The sequence below is a fragment of the Sorex fumeus genome, unplaced genomic scaffold (genome assembly GCF_029834395.1).
Source record: "Sorex fumeus unplaced genomic scaffold, SorFum_2.1 ptg000061l, whole genome shotgun sequence".
Lineage (NCBI taxonomy): Eukaryota > Metazoa > Chordata > Mammalia > Eulipotyphla > Soricidae > Sorex > Sorex fumeus.
In genome coordinates this window covers 58,938,976-58,957,237 of record NW_026606118.1, presented here as the reverse complement: position 1 = coordinate 58,957,237, position 18,262 = coordinate 58,938,976, and the positions used below count along the sequence as shown (strand labels likewise).

Sequence of the window (18,262 nt, the reverse complement as noted above, 5' to 3'; positions counted from 1 at the left end):
ATGTTTTTTCCGATGCTGATAGATGATACCATAATGCAAAATAAAAAGTTAGCCACTATTTGTAACATGGGGTTATTTCCTCCACACCTGCCTCAAAACTCATTCATTCATTCATTATCCTGTTATTCGTCGATTGCCTCGAGCAGGCCCCAGTAATGTCTCTTTCATCCTAGCCCTGAGATTATATTCAAGGCTCTTTAGGAGAATGAGACCCATCATTGTTACTGGTATTTGGCATATTGGGTACGCCAAGGGGAGTTTGTCAGACTCTGCCCTGTGGGCAGGCTACATTCAATAGCCTGCAAGTTTGTCCAAAGTAGGAATGAGATAATAAGATGTCATAAAAAGATGTCCTGGTAAGATGTCACGCGGCCGCATTTGCGGCCGCGTGGTTCCGGGAGCTGGGTTTTATAGTCTCTGAGTCTTGGCTGTTGATGGGATTACACCTGGCGCCAGGGGGCCAGGTGGTGGGTATGACCCCCGCCTACTGGAATTTGGAGGATCTGGGTGGAGGATGCTCGACTCCAATCCGAGTAGGCTTGCCTCAAAACGTTATTGTGAAAATTAAAAGCGAATAGATGTTTGGGTCCAGAGAGAGCCAACAGCGGTTAAGGCACTTGCTTGCACCCAACTTATCACGGTCACCATAATGGTTAGCACTGGGGCATCATCACGGATGGTTTCTGCTCAATGGATCAGGGTGTGGCCCCTAAGTGCTGTCAGGAGTTGGCCAGACTCCCTCAAAAATAAAACGTGAATAGATTTGGAGCTAGAGAGATAGCTCAAAGGGTTGGAGTGTGTGCTTGCTTTGCATGCTGAAGACCTGGGATTGATCTCCTGAGCACCGCAGGGAGTAGCCTAACACTGAACCGAAAGCAGCGTGAGTAGCTCCTGAGCACTACAAGGTGTGCACATGAACAAGAGGGGGAAGAGAGAATAGATCAAATATCACGATCACGATCACGACCATCCTGTTGTTCGTCGATTGCCTCGAGCAGGCCCCAGTAACGTCTCCTTCGTCCTAGCCCTGAGATTTTTTTTAAAAGTGCCATATTCAAGGCTCTTTCAGGGTGAGGAGAACGGGACCCATCATTGTTACTGGCATTTGGCATATCGGGTACGCCACGGGGAGTTTGCCAGACTCTGCCGTGTGGGCAGGCTACATTCGGTAGCCTGCCAGTTTGTCCAAAGTAGGAATGAGATAATAAAATGTCGCGCGGTCACAAATGCGGCCGCACGCTTCCTGGAGCTGGGTTTTATAGTCTCTGGGTCTTGGCCGTTGATGGGATTACACGGCGCCAGGGGGCCAGGTGGTGGGTGTGACCCCTGCCTACTGGAAGATGGAGGATCTGGGTGGAGGATGCTCAGCCCCGATCCGAGCAGGCTTGGAGATCTCAGCCCTGGGACCCGCATGCCTTTGTTCCTCTGCTGGTACCTTCATGCGTGTGGAGATCAAATATATATATATATATATGTATATATATAATTATTGTTATTATTTCCCCTCGGAAAGCCTGGCAAGCTACTCAGAGTATCCCACCCACATGGCAGAGCCTAGCAAGGTCCCCATGGTGTATTCGATATGCCAAAGACAGTAACAATAACGGGTCTGATTCCCCTGACCCTCCAATACATTGGGAAAGACAAGTAGGAGAGGCTGCTAAAATCTCAGGGCTGGTACGAATGGAGACATTACTGGTGCCCACTTGAGCAAATCGATGAACAATGAGATGACAGTGATACAGTGATTGTTATTCTTTTTTTTTTAATTTTTATTAGTGAGACACCATGAGGTACAGTTGTAGACTTACAAATTTTTGTGCTTGGGTTTCAATTATACAGTGATCAAATACCCATCCCTCCACCAGTGCCCATTCTCCACCACCATGGGTCCCAGTATTCCTCCCACCCCCCATCCCCCCCATCCCACCCTGCCTCTGTGGCAGGGCATTCCCTTGTGTTCTCTCTCTCCTTTTGGGTGCTGTGGTCTGCAACAGAGGCATTGAGTGGCAATCATGTTCCGTCCACAGTCTACTCTCAGCACGAATCTCCCATCCTGGGAGGATCCTCCCAACACCCTTTATTTGGTGCTCCCTTCTCTCTCTGAGCTGCCTTTTCCTCTAGCATGTATGGCTGACCTCCAAGCCATGGAGCAAAATTCCTGGTACTAATCTCGGCCATTCTTGGGTGTTGGTCTCCTATTTTGTTACTTTATGTTCCCCAGATGAATGCAGTGATTGTTATTCTTAACAATAATAATAATAATTTTTTTCTTTGGGTTTGGACCACACCTGGCAGTTCTCAGGGCTCCTGGCTCTGTGTTCAGGGATCACTCCTGGTGGCGCTCAGGGGACCACACGTGGTACTGGGGATTAAACCTGTGTCAGCTGCATTCAAGGCACACGCCCTACCTGCTGTCCTGTTGCTCTGGGCCCAAATTGATGTGTTCTATTACATCCAATCATCCAATTACACTTGCTGTGCAGAAGCAAACATTTGGTTTTCTTATCCCCCCCCACAAGTGTGATGCTATTTTGCTGGCTTAGAGGACTGAAAAAGGGAAAAAATATTTGCCCCAAATGACATCAATTGACAACGGAGCCCAGACACCAGTTTCCCGGCCTTTCAGAGCAGTCTGTCTGCTGGCCCGTGTGGAGGTGTGGCAGGGACACCCAGAGAGGTTCTGGGAACACGCCTCTTGCCGGTGTCTCCCTCAGCTGCTCTTCCCAGACCCATCTGTGAAAGCTTCCCACAGCCCCTTTGCCGGAACCGGGCTCCTCTGGGCATTGTGACCTTGACGTTGGCTGGTGTCTCTCAGCGCCACAGCTGCTTTGAAGTGAGCGTCAGTGCCCCTGAGTGGTGCAACAGTGGCATCTCCGCAGCCCTCTGCCTGCTTTGAGTGGCCTCTGCGTGGTGGTGGCCTGAAGCTTGCGCCTCTCACCGAAGCGACCTCCTGTGACCCTCACAAGAGGGCCTCAGTAGTATCCTGGCTTTGATCACTTCATCACTTTACTTCCCGTTACTCATCGATTTGTTTGAGCGGGAGCTCCAGAAACGTTTCCATTCGTCCCTGTCGCGTGCTAGTGTAGCCCAATGGCATCTGCTCGTTCTAGGAACACGAAGAGCCTCAAACTGATCATTCAGGGTCTTGACGAAGAAGTCTGAACATCTCGTAGGAGGGCGTCCACATGGTTTTTTGATGTCCCATGGAATCCAGTCGGTAACAGCTCTAGTCCAGCGGTCGTCTCCAAATCTCATTACGTGTCCAGCCCATCTGATTTTTGATGCCTTGGCAAATGAGACAGCGTCCCTGATTCTTGGTCGTCAACCGAGGTTGGAACTCTGAATTCTTTCCCTCATTTGAGTAAAGCGGGTTACTCCAAGCATAGCTCTTTCGATTCCTCTTTGGGAGACCCGAATAGCGTTCTCATCCTCTTTTCATAGGGCCCAGGTCTCTGAGGTGTATGTTAATGCAGGAAGAACAGTGGAATCAAAGAGATGTGCCCGGAGTCGGAGGTTCTTCGTCCTCTTAGCTATTTCTTCGACGCTCTTGAAGGCATTCCAAGCCGCTCTCCTCCTCCTGCGCAACTCAGGTGCCAGGTCATTCGTCATGTTGACTTCTCGACCTAGGTACACATTCGGAGATGGTCGTTCCGTTAAGAGCGAACGGAGCGTCAGGAACGAGGCTGTTTCTCATAAACATTGTCTTCGTATCCTGGCTTTATAGGAGGGGAAACGGAGGCTTGGAGAGGAAATGATGCCTCCCAAGGCGGGATGGGGATGTTGCTCAGACACGGAACGTCTGAAGCTGCGTGAAACCCTAGGTCTGATCCCTGACTCCACAAATGAATTAATAATTAAGGATCCTGTTTATTTAATGTATTTTTTAATTTTATTTTTATGAAGTTGTTCACAATAATTTATTGCATTCAATATTCCAACACCAGTCCCACCACCATTATTTGAATTTTCCCACCACCTCCCAAGCCTGCCCCAAACGAAGATGCTAAATAATTTCTTTTGTATGGCTTGTTATGAATAATCTGCTAAAAATGACCTGAAGAGGTTTTCCTTAAAGTGTGTGAAAATTGTTGTATCTCACCTTGGAGCCATTAAGCCCTTGTGTAAGAGATTACTAACATGTTGTTACAGGTTGAGCCTTGTGTGCTTATATGTGTGTGTGTGTGTGTGTGTGTATATATGGAGAGAGAGAGAGAGAGGTTTGTATATATTTTTTTTGATTAAGATGGTTGCCTTCTACTTTAGACCTCATCCAATGTGGTGTGCTACTCTTGGTATATCAGTGACATAGATCCAGGAATTCTGAAATTTTAAATAGAATGATAGAGCTGGAGTTAAATGTTTAACTGGATGGTGCCTTTGGGGTCGAGAAAGGTCTCTGCAGCTTGTTGCTCCCTTCTGTGATTTGTCTGTGAGTCTCTGGCTTTTGGCTATTCATGAGCTTATATGGTGCCAGAGGCAGTTCGTGGGCTTGATTGCCAGGCTCCCAAAAGATTGGGTTTAAGGAGGTTTACTCCATGGCTTGGAGGCCAACTGCACACTCTGGGGGTGAAGGCAGCTCAGATAGAGAAAGGAGCACCAAATAAAGGGTGTTGGGAGGATCCGCCCAGGATGGGAGATGCGTGCTGAAAGTAGACTATAGACCGAACATGATTGCCACTCAATGCCTCTTTTGCAAACCACAGCACCCAAAAGGAGAGAGAGAGCAAAGGGGAATTTCCTGCCACAGAGGCATGGTGGGATGGGGGGATGGGGGGTGAGAGGGATACTGGGATCATTAGTGGTGGAGAATGGGCACTGGTGGAGGGATGGGTCCTCGATCATTGTATAACTGAAACCCAAGCACAAAAATTTGGAAGTCTACAACTGTACCTCATGGTGTTTCATTAATAAAAATTAAAAAAAAATTGGGTTTATCAGCAGATTCATTCTCATGTGTGAGGGGCTTGTCCCAAGCCTGTGGAGATCGGTTGTGAGCATCGCGGCAATTGGGTTCTGGAGGTTTGTGGCTGTGGGGACTCTGGTGCCCCGGGTGAGATCAGCCTGGTGTGGGGGTGTGGAGATATCTTTGTCTAAATAAGGATCATGTGGGGAGTCAGTGGCAGCTGAACCAGTGCCTGTTTTCACAATCCTTTCTGAAGGGTGGCATCTCCACCCTGCAGCGGGCTGGTCCGACTCTCCCAGTGAGGCCCAGATCTACGGGAGTTCCTTCTCCATGCAGGGAATAATAGTATTTCAGATCCCTACGCCATGCAGGAAAGCATGGCCCTTGGGGATCACTCCTGGCAGGGCTAGGGGCCCAACATGATGTGTCTGGGATGGAGCCCAGGTCAGTCGTATGCCAGCAAGTGCTTTACCCCTGTACTGTTTCTCTAGTCCCCAGCCCATGCATATATATATATATATATATATATATATATATATATATATATATTATCTCACTGTCCCTGTCACTGTCCTCCCGTTGTTCATCAATTTGCTCGAGTGGGCCCAGTAGCGTCTCCATTGTGAGACTTGTTGTTACTGTGTTTGGCATATCAAATACGTCACGGGTAGCTTGCCAGGCTTCGCCGTGCAGGCGAGATACTCTCGGTAGCTTGCTGGGCTTTCCGAGAGGGGCAGAGGAATTGAACCCGGTTCGGCTGGGCTGGCTGCGTGCAAGGCAAATGCCCTATCCGCTGTGCTATTGCTCCAGCCCATGTGTGTGTGTATATATATATTATTTATTTTATTTTATTTATGTTTTTGCGGGGTGCTTTTTGGGTCACACCCGGTGATGCTCAGGGGTTACTCCTGGCTCATGCACTCAGGAATGACTCCTGGCAGTGCTCGGGGGACCATATGGGATGCTGGGAATCGAACCTGGGTCGGCCGCGTGCAAGGCAAATGCCCTACCCGCCATTATGTCGCTCCAGCCCCAGCCCCTGTGTTTTTATTTCTAACGAAGCAAGGATGCCTGGTGGAAATGCTGAAGCGAGCTCCAAGCAGTCTTGGTTCCTCAGCGGCTGACCGTGTTCTCTCTCCTTGCCGCGCTTCTCCCCTCGTGGCTCTGTCTCGCGTGTGGCTGTTGCGTCTCATTCCTGGACCACCAAGTTTCTCCTCTCTCCAGCCCGGGAGCTTGACTTGGACCGTTCATGGTTTGGGGCCACCCCCGGTGGTGCGCAAGGCTTCCTCCTGGCTCTGAGCTCAGGGATCACTCCTGGTAGAGAGCTCGGGGGACCATACAGGGTGCCGGGGATAGAATCTAGGTCAGTTTGCAAGGCAAGTGGCCTCCCTGCCTCTTGGCCTGTTTCTCCCGCCTTCCTGGGCTGAACAATGTCCTGTATTATCCAGTAGCTGATCGACCTAATAACTTTAGGTGCCAGTCATTGCAAGGCGTCGAGCCAGGTTTGGGCTGGAGTTGGGTGGGGACAGGACTCACGGGCATGGTTGTGGGCAGGACAGTGTTCTGGTGCTGGGCCTGTCCGCTTTGTCCTTCCCTGAGACCAAATTCGCTGACCTCTGACCTGCTGGGGCAGAGCAGGAGGCTGAGTGATTTATTTATTTATTTTTGCTTTTTGGGTCACACCCAGCAATGCTCAGGGGTTACTCCTGGCTCTGCACTCAGGCATGACTCCTCGCGGTGCTTGGGGGACCATATGGGATGTTGGGAATTGAACCCAGGTCGGCCACATGTGAGACAAATGCCCTACCCGCTGTGGTGTTGCTCCAGCCCCGGCCGAGTGATTTTGAGTGGCCGAGGGCACTGTGCTCTCAGCACGGGGGAAGGGAAGTTTGTGCCCCCAAGTGCCAAGGTCAAGTGCAGTTTGGTTGTGCCAGTTGCTCCCTTTTCCGAGACAGTGCTCAGAAGAAGTCCAGAAGTACCAGGGAAGGAGACAGTCCTGGTCTCACTGGCTGCACAGCGGTGAGGTACCTGGATGCATCTAAACCGTTAAGACCTCACACTAGCACACAATCCAAACTACAATGACTAACTCGCCAGATGTGTTGGTTAAGTATTCAGGGGAGGGGGTGGCAGGGAAGCTGAAGGCTTTGATCACTGGTGGTGGGACTGGGGACGGGAATATTGCCTGAAACCCTAGAATGTAAAGGTAAAGGTAAAGGCCCTCCCGTTGTTCATCAATTTGCTTGAGCGGGCCCAGTAACGTCTCCATTGGAGACTTTGTTGTTACTGCGTCTGGCATATCGAATACGTCACGGGGAGCTTGCCAGGCTCTGCCGTGCGGGCGAGATACTCTCGGTAGCTTGCCGGGCTCTCTGAGAGGGCAGAGGAATCGAACTCGGGTGGCCATGTTGGCTGTGTGCAAGGCAAACGCCCTACTGCTGTGCTATCGCTCCAGCCCCCCTAGAATGTAGAACTATATAAATCATGGTGTCTAAGTGAAAATGGAAAAGTCCTCAGTGGGGCAGGTGTATCACACACACACACACACACACACACACACACACACACACACAGAAGTAATTTGGGGTGTTTTTGTTCGGGGGCCACACTGATGGTGCTTGGCGAACCTTGTGGTGCCAGGGTTCAAACTTGGTGCTCCAGCATGCAGAGAAGGCACTTCAGACCTTTAAACTGTTGTGATTGGGGGCCACACCCTACGGTGCTCAGAGTCTAGTTCTGGCTCTGTGCTCACTAGTGGCTCCTGACGGTGCTTGGGGGACCACACGTGGTGTCAAGGATCAAATCATGGCGTCTTACTTCCTGCAGTCTTTCCAGTCCTTATTTGCGAAGCATGCACTCAGCCCATTGAGATCTCTCTCTGACCCCGTCTTTTGTTTATTTTAAAAAAAATAACGAAAGGGGCTGGAGTGATAGTATAGCAGGTAGGGTGTCTGCCTGGCAAGAGGCCAGCTCAGATTTGACCCCTGGTATCCATTCTGGTTCCCCAAGCACTGCTAGGAGTAACCCTGGAGCACTGCTGGGTGAGACCCAAAAACAAACCAAAACTTACTTAAAAAATAAAAAATACGGGGCTGGAGTGATAGCATAGCGGGTAGGGCGTTTGCCTTGCACGCAGCCAACCTGGGTTCGATTCCCAGCATCCCATATGGTCCCCCGAGCTTTTATTTATTTTTTTAAAGAATAGCTTTTATTAACTACAGTGCTTTCTAAAGTGGAAAGCTAACATGCAAGTATCGACCTCAGGTCAGGGAGATAATGCAGAGGGTAGGGCACTTGCCTTGCATTTGGCCAACCCGGGTTTGGTCCCTGGTACCACATTTGGTCCCCTGAGTCCTGCCAGGAGTGTTGACTGAACAGTCAGGAGTAAGCCCTGAGAACAGCTAGGAGTGGTTCCCTACATCCCCCCCCCGCCAAAAAAAGGGGTAAAAACCGAACCAGAACAAAACAACAAAAGAATCTAGAAGACCAAGGTCTACAACCGAATACCCTACAGAATTGATTTTCGGTAAACTCGTTAAATCTAGAACTCCGGGTTTCTCCCAAAGTTTGCTGCGAACCAATAACCAGAAAGCACACCCTTGGTTAGCAATGCACACAAAACAACAAGGGGTGGGGCTGGGCTTTGGTGTGTGGCTGGGGACTTGCAGAGTACCGAGCTGCCTGTGTGTCCCACTTCAGAGACCAGTAAGCCTTCCAGGGGTGCTGGAGAGCGTCCATGTGTCTGTCCTTCAGGCCTCCAGAGTGGGTCGTGGAGGTGCGAGGGGCCATTGTCACCAGGACCGAATCTGATCAGCCTCACCCGCCGACCCATCAACCCACTTCAGAAGCCAGCCAGCAGGTGCACGGCCTTCACCGAGCACTGCGCCTTTTCTATCACCCATTCCAGTGTTAGAAAGAAGGAAGGTTTCAGCCAAAGGAAACTCAGAAAGAAACATTTTTATTTTCAGAGCAGCTGATGCAATACTGAACCAGATTTTCACAAATAAATAGAACAGAGTTTATTTGGTTACATCTCTAGTTGGAGAATGCCTGTCTATAGGATGTGCAAAAGTTTCTGAGAAGGTGGGTGACTAGATCTTTCAAGTAAAATGCTCCTGGCTCTTGCTGGAAAAAAAAAATTGTGATCATTAAAAAAGAACAAAAGAAAATAAAACAAAAACCGACTGTAACTCGGGGAGAAAATCACCTAGGCTGCCCATTTTTTTTTTTGTTTTTTAAGGAATGCACCTTTTAAGGACAAATCTATAAAACATCTTTATTTATTTGTCACATAGATGTTTAAATATAACTTTGCTTTCAAGCTTCAAACTTTTTTAAATTTTTTAAACCCCTGGTAAAATAAGACTTTTGGTTCACTTTAACAAAAACTGACTTAGGAAGAAACATTTTTAGCAAAATGTATTATAAAATTCACTAGAAAATACTGTCCTCTTTTTGCCAAAATGTTACATAAAATCCTTATTAAAAATACACACGTTACAAAAGAAAAATTAGGAATATGCTATACATAGTGCGTTGGCTATGGACCCAGGGACTGGCATTCCGGGGAAAAATACAGTTTAGCACACGAGATATTATGATGTCAACTTATAATAGTGCAAGCCTGAATCAATCACATCCTGAATGGGAAGACATGCAAGTTATCGGCTGAGAACAGAATACTGCGAAGGCAAAACAGGAAGCAATCACCACCACTATTTAAAAATGTTTTCCTTTTTATTACATTAGGGTTTTTTTTTTTCAAAAATACTTTTCTTTACAATAGAACTCCTAGAAAATATTTACAACCTTCCTCTAATAAAATATAACAGCAGTTAAATATATTTGAAAATAAGATGGGTTTTCCATAAAATATATCTGTTAACTTTTATATACAAGCTTTCTCAAAGAGGTCTAAAGTCACGAATGAAAAGCCATCTGATCGTAAACAGTAACCGTGGTGAAGACGTTAGCCGTTAGGGGCAGAAGTTCTGGGGTGGGGCGGCAGGGGGCGCTACAGGGAGCTCGAACACCACGCACGCAGGCAGGCCAAAGGGCTTCGGAGAACATGAAGTGCATTACGTTACTGCAAAGTCAATTGTGGAAGTTGATCGTTGCGGAGAAGGAGGAATTCAGGAATTCGAACTGTCTCAGGAAGGAGTTCTTTGGTTGTCGCAAGTCAGAAATTCTTACACTACACTGTATGGAAAAATCAACGTTGAATGACGCTTCTCTTGGCAACTTCGTTTCTTTCTCCTGTTTAAAACTAGACTGGCCGGGCACGCCTCCAAACAGAGTGAATGTGTTTGCTTTATAAACATTTTCCTGGGTGTTGGCTCCTTTGACATAAAAGTTTTCGTAGACCCGGCAGCAGAAGTATTCCCTAATCCTTCTCCGATACCTGCAAACAGCGGAAGTCGTCACTTGGACAGATGCCGGCCGTCGTTAGCACAGCTGGAATATTCCAGAATAGCTTTGCCACAGCGTGGATGTAGCACCCAGCTTTTAACTTAATACTTAGAACAGAATAACCTGTCTGAAATGGCAGCAAAGAAAACGTTTTGTTTTTCAGCCTAAAGAAAAGATGAAGGAAGGAAAGTGTTCGTATTTTTCTCGCCCGTCCGTGGCTTTCCTGAGATTCCGTGAATCTGGTCTGGGAGGTGCCAGAAGTGGACGCCAAACACCTTTACAGAGTCAAACCGGAAGGGTGTTTGGGTCCTAGCCTCACGCTTTGTGCACCCTCTAATGCCATGATTCCAAGAACGAGCAGGACTGCCACCCTGTGTGCGGCTGAGGAACCGGCCTATCTGGGTTGGGCAGGGCCTCAGAAGAAGTGACACCTGGTTATCTGCAAGGGGAGCCCCCCAAAGCAGTGCCCCCACTTGGCCTTTTGTGGGAAAGCGGCACTCACGTTCCCTAAAAGTGGAAGGGCCGGGCTGACTCAGCTCCAAGGCCCGAGCTCAATGCCACATTTTGAAGGATTACAGTTTTATTACCTTCAAGTACCAACAGGAACCCTGCCAACAGGGACAGGAAGAGGCAGAGCAAAGTTATGTGGCTTGGAGAATTCTAGAAGAGCTTTGGTAAATGACTGGAATGAATACATTCATTGTCTGAATGCAAACATTGTAGCTGAAGTGGTATCTGAAACCGTTTCTGTCAGCCTCTCTTTCCTATCTGCCTGGCATCTGCTACAGATTAGACAGTTCTTTTCCTTATAGTTAACATCAAGGTCAACTTCCGCCCAGCGTCAACGAATTAAAGCAAAATCCCAGTGAATGAGGTTTCACAGTATTTCCAAGTGGCACAGAGTAATTTCAGAACTCCACTGACCATCAACAGTGTTGCCAAAAAAAAAAAAAAAGTCTCTTCCAATCTAGTTTTGGGTCAAAGAACACTTTTTGGAATTCGATGGATGCCCTTTGTCCAACGTCCCAAGCAACGGCCACAGCAACTGGGGTTACTTCCCAGCCAGGTCCCCAGCCTGGAGACAGGATCCGACACACGTCAGCCAGAACAGGAGAACACAGAAGAGGTCACGTGGCTCTCTGAATCAGCTCCCCAGTAAGCCAGGGCCAGGCACAGAAGCCTGAATCTTACAGTACTCAGTTCCCAGGACCAGGCTAGCCAGGGAGAAGAGACTTATTTTCACATTTGGTCAAATCTTCAGATGACGTGTGTGCGCTAAGGAAAAGCCGGGCTGGTTGGACTCCCTGGATAGACGCACCCCTAGCAGAGAATCCTGTGGCAAAGACGCCAAGGTCAGAGCAAACTGCAGAATGAGGTCAGAACGGAACAAAAATAACTCTTGGTGGAAAAGGATGGCCCAGGCCCCAGCTCAGAAGAGGGGAGCCTGCCTCACACATACATAGCCAGGGGGACACAGGCGTGGACACACGGACACACACACGCACACTCTCACACTCATTCACTGCAAGCTTTGGGATAAAATGCAACCAGGATGGCTGACATCTGAAAGCAAAAGCACACGCACCTCAGTTTCCCTCCCTGCCGGGAGGAAGTTCATAGTAACGCCGGCCAGATGAGACGCCTCTTTTGAAAGAGAGTTGTGCCAATAATGTATTCCTCCCACAAAACAAGTATTTTTTTTTTTTAAATAAAAAGAAAAGAAACTGGCATATTTCCCTTCCCACCCTAAACCTGAAGAAAACGACCACTTTTTAAACAGGTAGTTTAAAATGGTTACGAAACAAGCAGGCAGACCAGGTTTCCTGACTTGGGACGACGGCGGCCGTGGGGTCTGGGGGCCCTAGAGTTCCGTGTCCCCTTGCAGCAGGACGGAGTCTTGGTCCTCCAGGAGGAGGTCAGCGTCCATGACCTCGGCCTCGCCCATGACGCCCCCCAGCTGCTGCACCATGTCGTCGTCCAGGATGCCCGCGTCCTTGATGGGCTTGAGGAGGTTCATCTGGTCCAGGGGCAGCAGCCCCGGGGCCCCGGCCGGGCCCGTAGTCCTCTCGATGGTGGCCGCCATCTCCGCCGCGAAGGCCGCCTTCTGCGCCTTCTGTCGCTGCTGCTCTTCCTGCTGCCGGTGGGTCTTCATGTGCGCGTTGCGGCTCTTGATCTTGAAGAAGACCCTGGCGGTGAGAGAGAAGCTGTGGTCACTTCATTTGTTTATTTACTTTTTTCCCCTTGGTTTGGGGGGCAGGGCTGAGGTCACACCTGGCGGTGCTCAGGGGTTTATCCTGGCTCCGTGCTCACTCCTGGTGCGGGGTGCCAGGGAGAACCCGTGGCAGCGGAGTGCTCTCTCTAGCCTCTCAGAAAGTCACTTGGTTAATCAGTACAGGTCAAACCTCCCTTAAAACAGTGTCCAGCAGGGGCTGGAGCAATAGCACAGCAGGTAGGGCATTTGCCTTGCACGCAGCTGACCTGGGTTCGATTCCCAGCATCCCATGTGGAGCACCGCCAGGAGTTAATTCCTGAGTGCATGAACCAGGTGTAACTCCTGTGCATCGCCAGGTGTGACCCAAAAACCAAACAAACAAAAAAAGCAGTGTCCGGCAGACACAGAGAACCACATGAATGGATGGCGGCTACTATAAAATGCCTGAAAGATTCTTCTAGGAAGGGTACTGCCAAGTAGGGGTCCCAGCTGTCTTGCACAGGGACAAGGGCTGCTTTCTGGGTGGCTTCAGGAGGTGGGGGGGGGAGGGGGTCCAGGTAACCATCCGTCAGGGTCATGGTCAGCACGGGGGTCCTGGGAGGAGAACCCAGCAAGGCAAGCGCACCTGATGGTGAAGAGCCCGCTGCCCCTGCGACCCACGGAGGAAACTGGGACTCAACACTGGACACCGGGGGAGTGAACACAGCCCAGCAGCAGCAGGACGGCCAGTGGGTAGGAGCCGGCTCTGCCTCTGAACGCAGCAGGGCTCAGAGGTGTGTGTCCCGGGGTCAAGATACATCTCCTAACTTCAGTCCTCATCGGAAGGACGAGAAGCCGTGTCGGCCGCGGACGGAGTTTCTGGGTGAGCATTATGTGAGCTCACGCGTACAGAGCGTGTAACGCGTGAGCGCTCGGTAGCCACCGACAGCGACTCCAGCAACGCACTGCCAGTCTCCCCAGGCTAACGGTTAGGAACTCTCCCTAAATAAGGACAAGGATGACAAAGAGATTTTATCTCGTCAACCAGGGCCAGCTGGCTGTGCCAGTTGGGGCCTGCGGTCTTGTCTGAACATGGTAGCAGGGCATAGTGACCTGACTGACGCCCTGGGCACAGAGACAGGCAGGAGGCCTGAGCGAGGCCGTGGGTTCCATCCCTCATTTTTTTTTTAAAAAGGAGAATGGTTTCAGACGAGGCACTTTAGAGTCATTTGCAAATAACCGTGCAGGGATGTGGAATACGGCTGGTCCGGGCTGAAGGGAACCTGAGCTCCACCCACTTTTTAGAAAAAAACTTGAGGAAAGGAGTGGCTCTGTCACGAGAGATTTACTGTCTGAAGTGCCCCTTCTTGTTCGGGTGGGGAGGTTTGGGTCTCACCCTGACCCAGGGCTGACTCCTGCGTGGCTCAGGGCCCGCGCCTGGCAGTGCTCAGGGGGCATTATGGGGTGGCGAGGATCGAACACAAGTTAGCGGCACGCAGGCAAGTTCCTCACTCGCCGTCCTACCGCTCCGGCCTCTGCAAAGATCCTTCCTTTACACAGGCTCTAGGAGGTCACAGTAGCGTTCCTCAGCTTAATCCGACAGGGACCAGCCACCTGAGGCCCCTGCAGGTGCCAAGGAGATGGGGGAACTCAGAGCACCTGGGCGACCCCTCAGACCATCTCGGCACCCCCCCCCCCCCATCCGCCGGAGCCACTATCCCGCCCACGATCACACCTGGTCCCCCTTGCACTCACTTGCCACACTCCTTGCAGGGGAAGATGGTGGTGGGGTCTGTCTCCCCGCTGGTGGTGCTGTGGGAGGGGGAGCTCTTCACCGAGCAGTAGCCGCTCTGGGCACTGCCAGCCTTCTGCTTCCCCGACGGGACGGCCGCCCGGGCTTTGGTCACCTGGTTGGTGCCTCCGTGGATGCGGGCATGGCCGTTCAGTGCCTGTCGGGAGCTGAACACCTGGGGAAGAGAGGGAGTGACATGACATCTACAGTCCTGAAAAGGAAACCAGGGTCATTAGTCACTCGGTGGCAAAGACATGGGTAGCAGCAGCAAGCGTCTAATGACAGGGCACAGCGCTCTGGTGGCCTCGGATACGCCAGCTCCCACGCCAGTGGGGCCCTCCCACTGTGGCTACGGGCAGAGGGCACGGGGGGCCGGGCGAGGCCAAAGGGACCAAGCCACCACTGAGAATTACTCCCACCCCCACCCCCATCCCTGCACTCGACCTGTTTTTACCCCTTTTCTTTTCTGCGTTCCTTTTAGGAGGTTTTGTTTTTGGTGGAGCCAGGAATCGAACCCAGGGCCTCACACCGATCAGGTCTTACTCAAAAGCTTACAGGTGATTGGCTTAAAACAGAGACAGCAGCCTGGAGCGAAACTGTTTGCTGTGTCCTCCCAGAAGTCCTTGGGTCCCAGAACAGTGGGGGGCCAGCGACAAGCTGACCGGGCGACCACAGAAGCCGTCTCCAGTGCCTCCATTTTAACACAGAATGGGCACGAAAGGGGACAGACCTGGCTTGTCACTTGAAGCTGGCCTGAAAGAGGGGTGTCCCCTGCCAGCACTCAATGGACCTCTGGGGCAGGAGAGCTGCCAGCTATGATTTGGGGGTGAGATTTACTCCTGGCTCTGTGCTCAGGGGTCACTCTTGGCTGTGCTTCGGGGGGGCCCTATGGGGTGCTGAGGAGCTAAGCAGGGTTGTCCCATGCAAGGCAAGCGTCCTGCCCACTGTACTGTCTCCCTGGCCTCAGAAACACTGTCATTGTTTTTTTCTTTTTGGGTCACACCCGGCGATGCACAGGGGTTCCTCCTGGCTCTGCGCTCAGGAATTACCCCTGGCGGTACTCAGGGAACCCTATGGGATGCTGGGAATTGAACCCGGGTCGGCCGCGTGCAAGGCAAACGCCCTACCCGCTGTACTATTGCTCCAGCCCCAGAAACACTGTCACTTAACGCCATCTCCATCGCCCCAAGTGGAGGTTCTATAGCAAATGGCAGTGATGGATTGGGATGTTCAGGCCATTCAACACCAAAGACAGGAACAAGTGGGCAATTTCTCTGCAAAGCTAATACAACTTGTCTAGAGCACCCCCTCCCTGTTTTGCCTTTCATTTTTTTTCTTTTGTTTTTGCTTTATGGGTCACACCCAGCAATGCTCAGGGGTTATTCTTGGCTCTGCACACAGGAGTTAGTCCTGGTGGTGCTCGGAGGATGCTGGGGATTTAACCCAGGTTGGCTGTGTGCAAGTCAAACACCCTACCTGCTGTGCTATCACTCCAGCCCCAACGCTGGCAGTTTTTTTTTTTTTTTTGCTTTTTGGGTCACACCCGGCGATGCTCAGGGGTTACTCCTGGCTTTGCACTCAGGAATCACTCCTGGCGGTGCTCGGGGGACCATATGGGATGCTGGGAATTGAACCCGGGTCGGCCGCATGCAAGGCAAACGCCCTCCCCGCTGTGCTATTGTTCCAGCCCAACGTTGGCATTTTTAAGTCATAACCTTAAGACCGTCCCTACACAGGTGCGCCTGGCTGTAAGAAACTTGACTCGGGTAAAACACAGTGAAGTTCACTGAGAGACCAAGGAAAGTAACTCAAGAAGGATCCCCTGGACACGCAGGCATGTGGTACGGCTGGTGCAGATTCTGAGTGGCCACAAGAGCAAGCAAAGAGGTCCTTCCATGTCAATTAAGTGGCACATCCAGCCACCTCAGGGCTGGGCCAGGGGCGGGACACACGTTGGTTCTGTTTTTATATTTTATTATGATTTTGTTGTTGGGGGGAGGCACACCCAGCAGTGCTCAGGGGTTATCCCTGGCTCTGCACTCAGAAATTACACCTGGCAGTGCTCAGGGGACCATATAGGATGCTGGGAATTGAACCCGGGTCGGCTGCATGCAAGGCAAACGCCCTACCCGCTGTGCTATCTCTCCAGCCCCATGGCCCCTTTAATTTTATTATTTTTTGTTTCGGGGGGAGGGGGCACACCTAGAGGTGCTCAGTCATGGCTTACTCCCGACTCTTAGCACAGGGATCACTCCTAGCCATGTTCAGGGGAACTATATAGGGTGCTGGGATGGACCTGGCTGGCCACGTGCAAAGCAAGTACTCACTGTACCCAGCCAGCCCTGTGTTTTTTTTTTTTTTTCCTTTTTATGTCACACCCAGTGATGCTCAGGGATTACTCCTGGCTCTGCACTCAGGATTTACTCCTGGCGGTGCTTGGGGACCATATGGGATGCCAGAGAATAAACCTGGGTTGGCCGTGTGCAAGGCAAACGCCCTACCTGCTGTGCTATGGTTCCAGCCCCAAGCCCTGTGGATTTTTAATGCATGATAGTTTAGGTCAGTATTGCTCTTTTAATTTTTATGAGCAGGACCTGAAGCAGTGAGGAGAGAGAGAGAGAGAGAGAGAGAGAGAGAGAGAGAGAGAGAGAGAGAGAGAGAGAGAGAGAGAGAGAGTGTTGGGGTGGAGGGGCGTGCAGTTCTGGGAACTCACACGTGTGAGGCCAGTGCCCTAGCTGAACTTCCAAGCTACTCCCCGGCCCCATTTCTTCGTTTCCTAAAGCCAAGCAGAGCCCCGCAGCCCTTACTAGGTGCCCGGCGGACGCAGCGACACTTACAGCCCCACAGTTGGGCATTTCGCAGACGAAGGAGCCGGAGGGCTGGCCCAGGGCCTGCAGGGGTGGCCCCTCGGTGGCGGCCAGGACGGGGCCTGGTGGCGGCTCCGGGGACTTGCACACTTCGCTCTCCTCTTCTCGGGGGCACTTCCTGTCTTCGTCCGGGTCCTCCTCTTCCTCTTCCAGCTCTTCTTCTTCTTCACTTGTCTGGGTTGAAGCAGAAGGGGAGAGGCCCAAATGGCCTTTTCAGTGATGACCAGAACGCCCAGGCCAGGAGAGGGGTCGTGCACTGTGGGGAGAGGCCCTGGGGGCGGTGGGGCTCTCAAGGGCGGGTCCCTTGGCACTGGACGCTGAGGCCCCCCGCCTGGCACTGGGCCCCACTATCACTTGTATAAAAATAAGCAAAGGCAGAGAGGGGGGATGTCTGCACCCAGAGCTCCCCCTACGCACCCCACTGGAGGCCCCTCGAGCCAACTCATCGACTCATCAGGCACCGGCTCCTGCTGGCAGCTCTGACTCCCCAGGGAGGAGTTCGAGCCACAAGGCTGTGGTTGTGGGATCACTCCTGGCGGTGCTCAGGGCCATATGAGATGCGGGGATGGAATCCAGATGGGCCGCGTGCAAGGCAGGGGCCCTCCCCGCTGTGCTCAGAGTCTTAAAACCTACTGCAATTGTTTCCCTTCCCCTCGCTTCAAATTTTGGGTCATACCCAGCTGTGCTCGGGGTCCTCCTGGCTTTGTGCTCAGGGATCACTCCTGGCAGGCCCTGGGGACCATATGAGGTGCTGGAGATCGAAGCCCAGGTCGGCCACGTGCAAGGCAAATGCTCTACGGGCTCTGGCCCTCAGGACTGCTTGTACAGGCCGTGCACGTAACCTATTCCCTGGCAAGCAGTGTAGCTGGCTGAGCTGCCCCAGGCCCACCGACAGGCTGAACGCAGTGCTCCTGCACTCGGCCTTGCTCCGGCCTCACGTGCAGGGGAGGAAAGTAAAAGCGGCCCTTCCCTGGACCGTCACATTTCTCCGACACTGCTGGGGCCGAACCCTAAGCAGTGAGCCAGGAGTAGCGCCTGAGCACCAGTGGCTGAATCAACCGTTTGTACGAAGAATCTCCCTCTCCGCAACTCTGCCC

General features: G+C 51.6%; 1 protein-coding gene across 6 annotated transcripts in view; it reads right to left on the bottom strand.

Moving 5' to 3' along the window:
• Positions 1 to 12,165: 12,165 nt before the first annotated feature.
• TRERF1 (transcriptional regulating factor 1) overlaps positions 12,166 to 18,262 on the bottom strand; it is a 34,609-nt gene continuing 28,512 nt past the window's right edge. For 3 of the 6 annotated variants that reach the window (XM_056126122.1, XM_056126124.1, XM_056126126.1), the window contains 3 exons: positions 17,136 to 17,339; positions 14,262 to 14,509; positions 12,166 to 12,501 (listed from right to left, as the gene is read on the bottom strand). In XM_056126122.1, coding sequence (XP_055982097.1) covers positions 12,177 to 12,501; positions 14,262 to 14,509; positions 17,136 to 17,339 — 777 coding nt within the window. In that variant the 3' untranslated portion in view covers positions 12,166 to 12,176. The remainder of the gene's footprint in view (positions 12,502 to 14,261; positions 14,510 to 17,135; positions 17,340 to 18,262) is intronic. The other 3 variants (XM_056126123.1, XM_056126125.1, XM_056126127.1) reach the window with 1 other exon arrangement.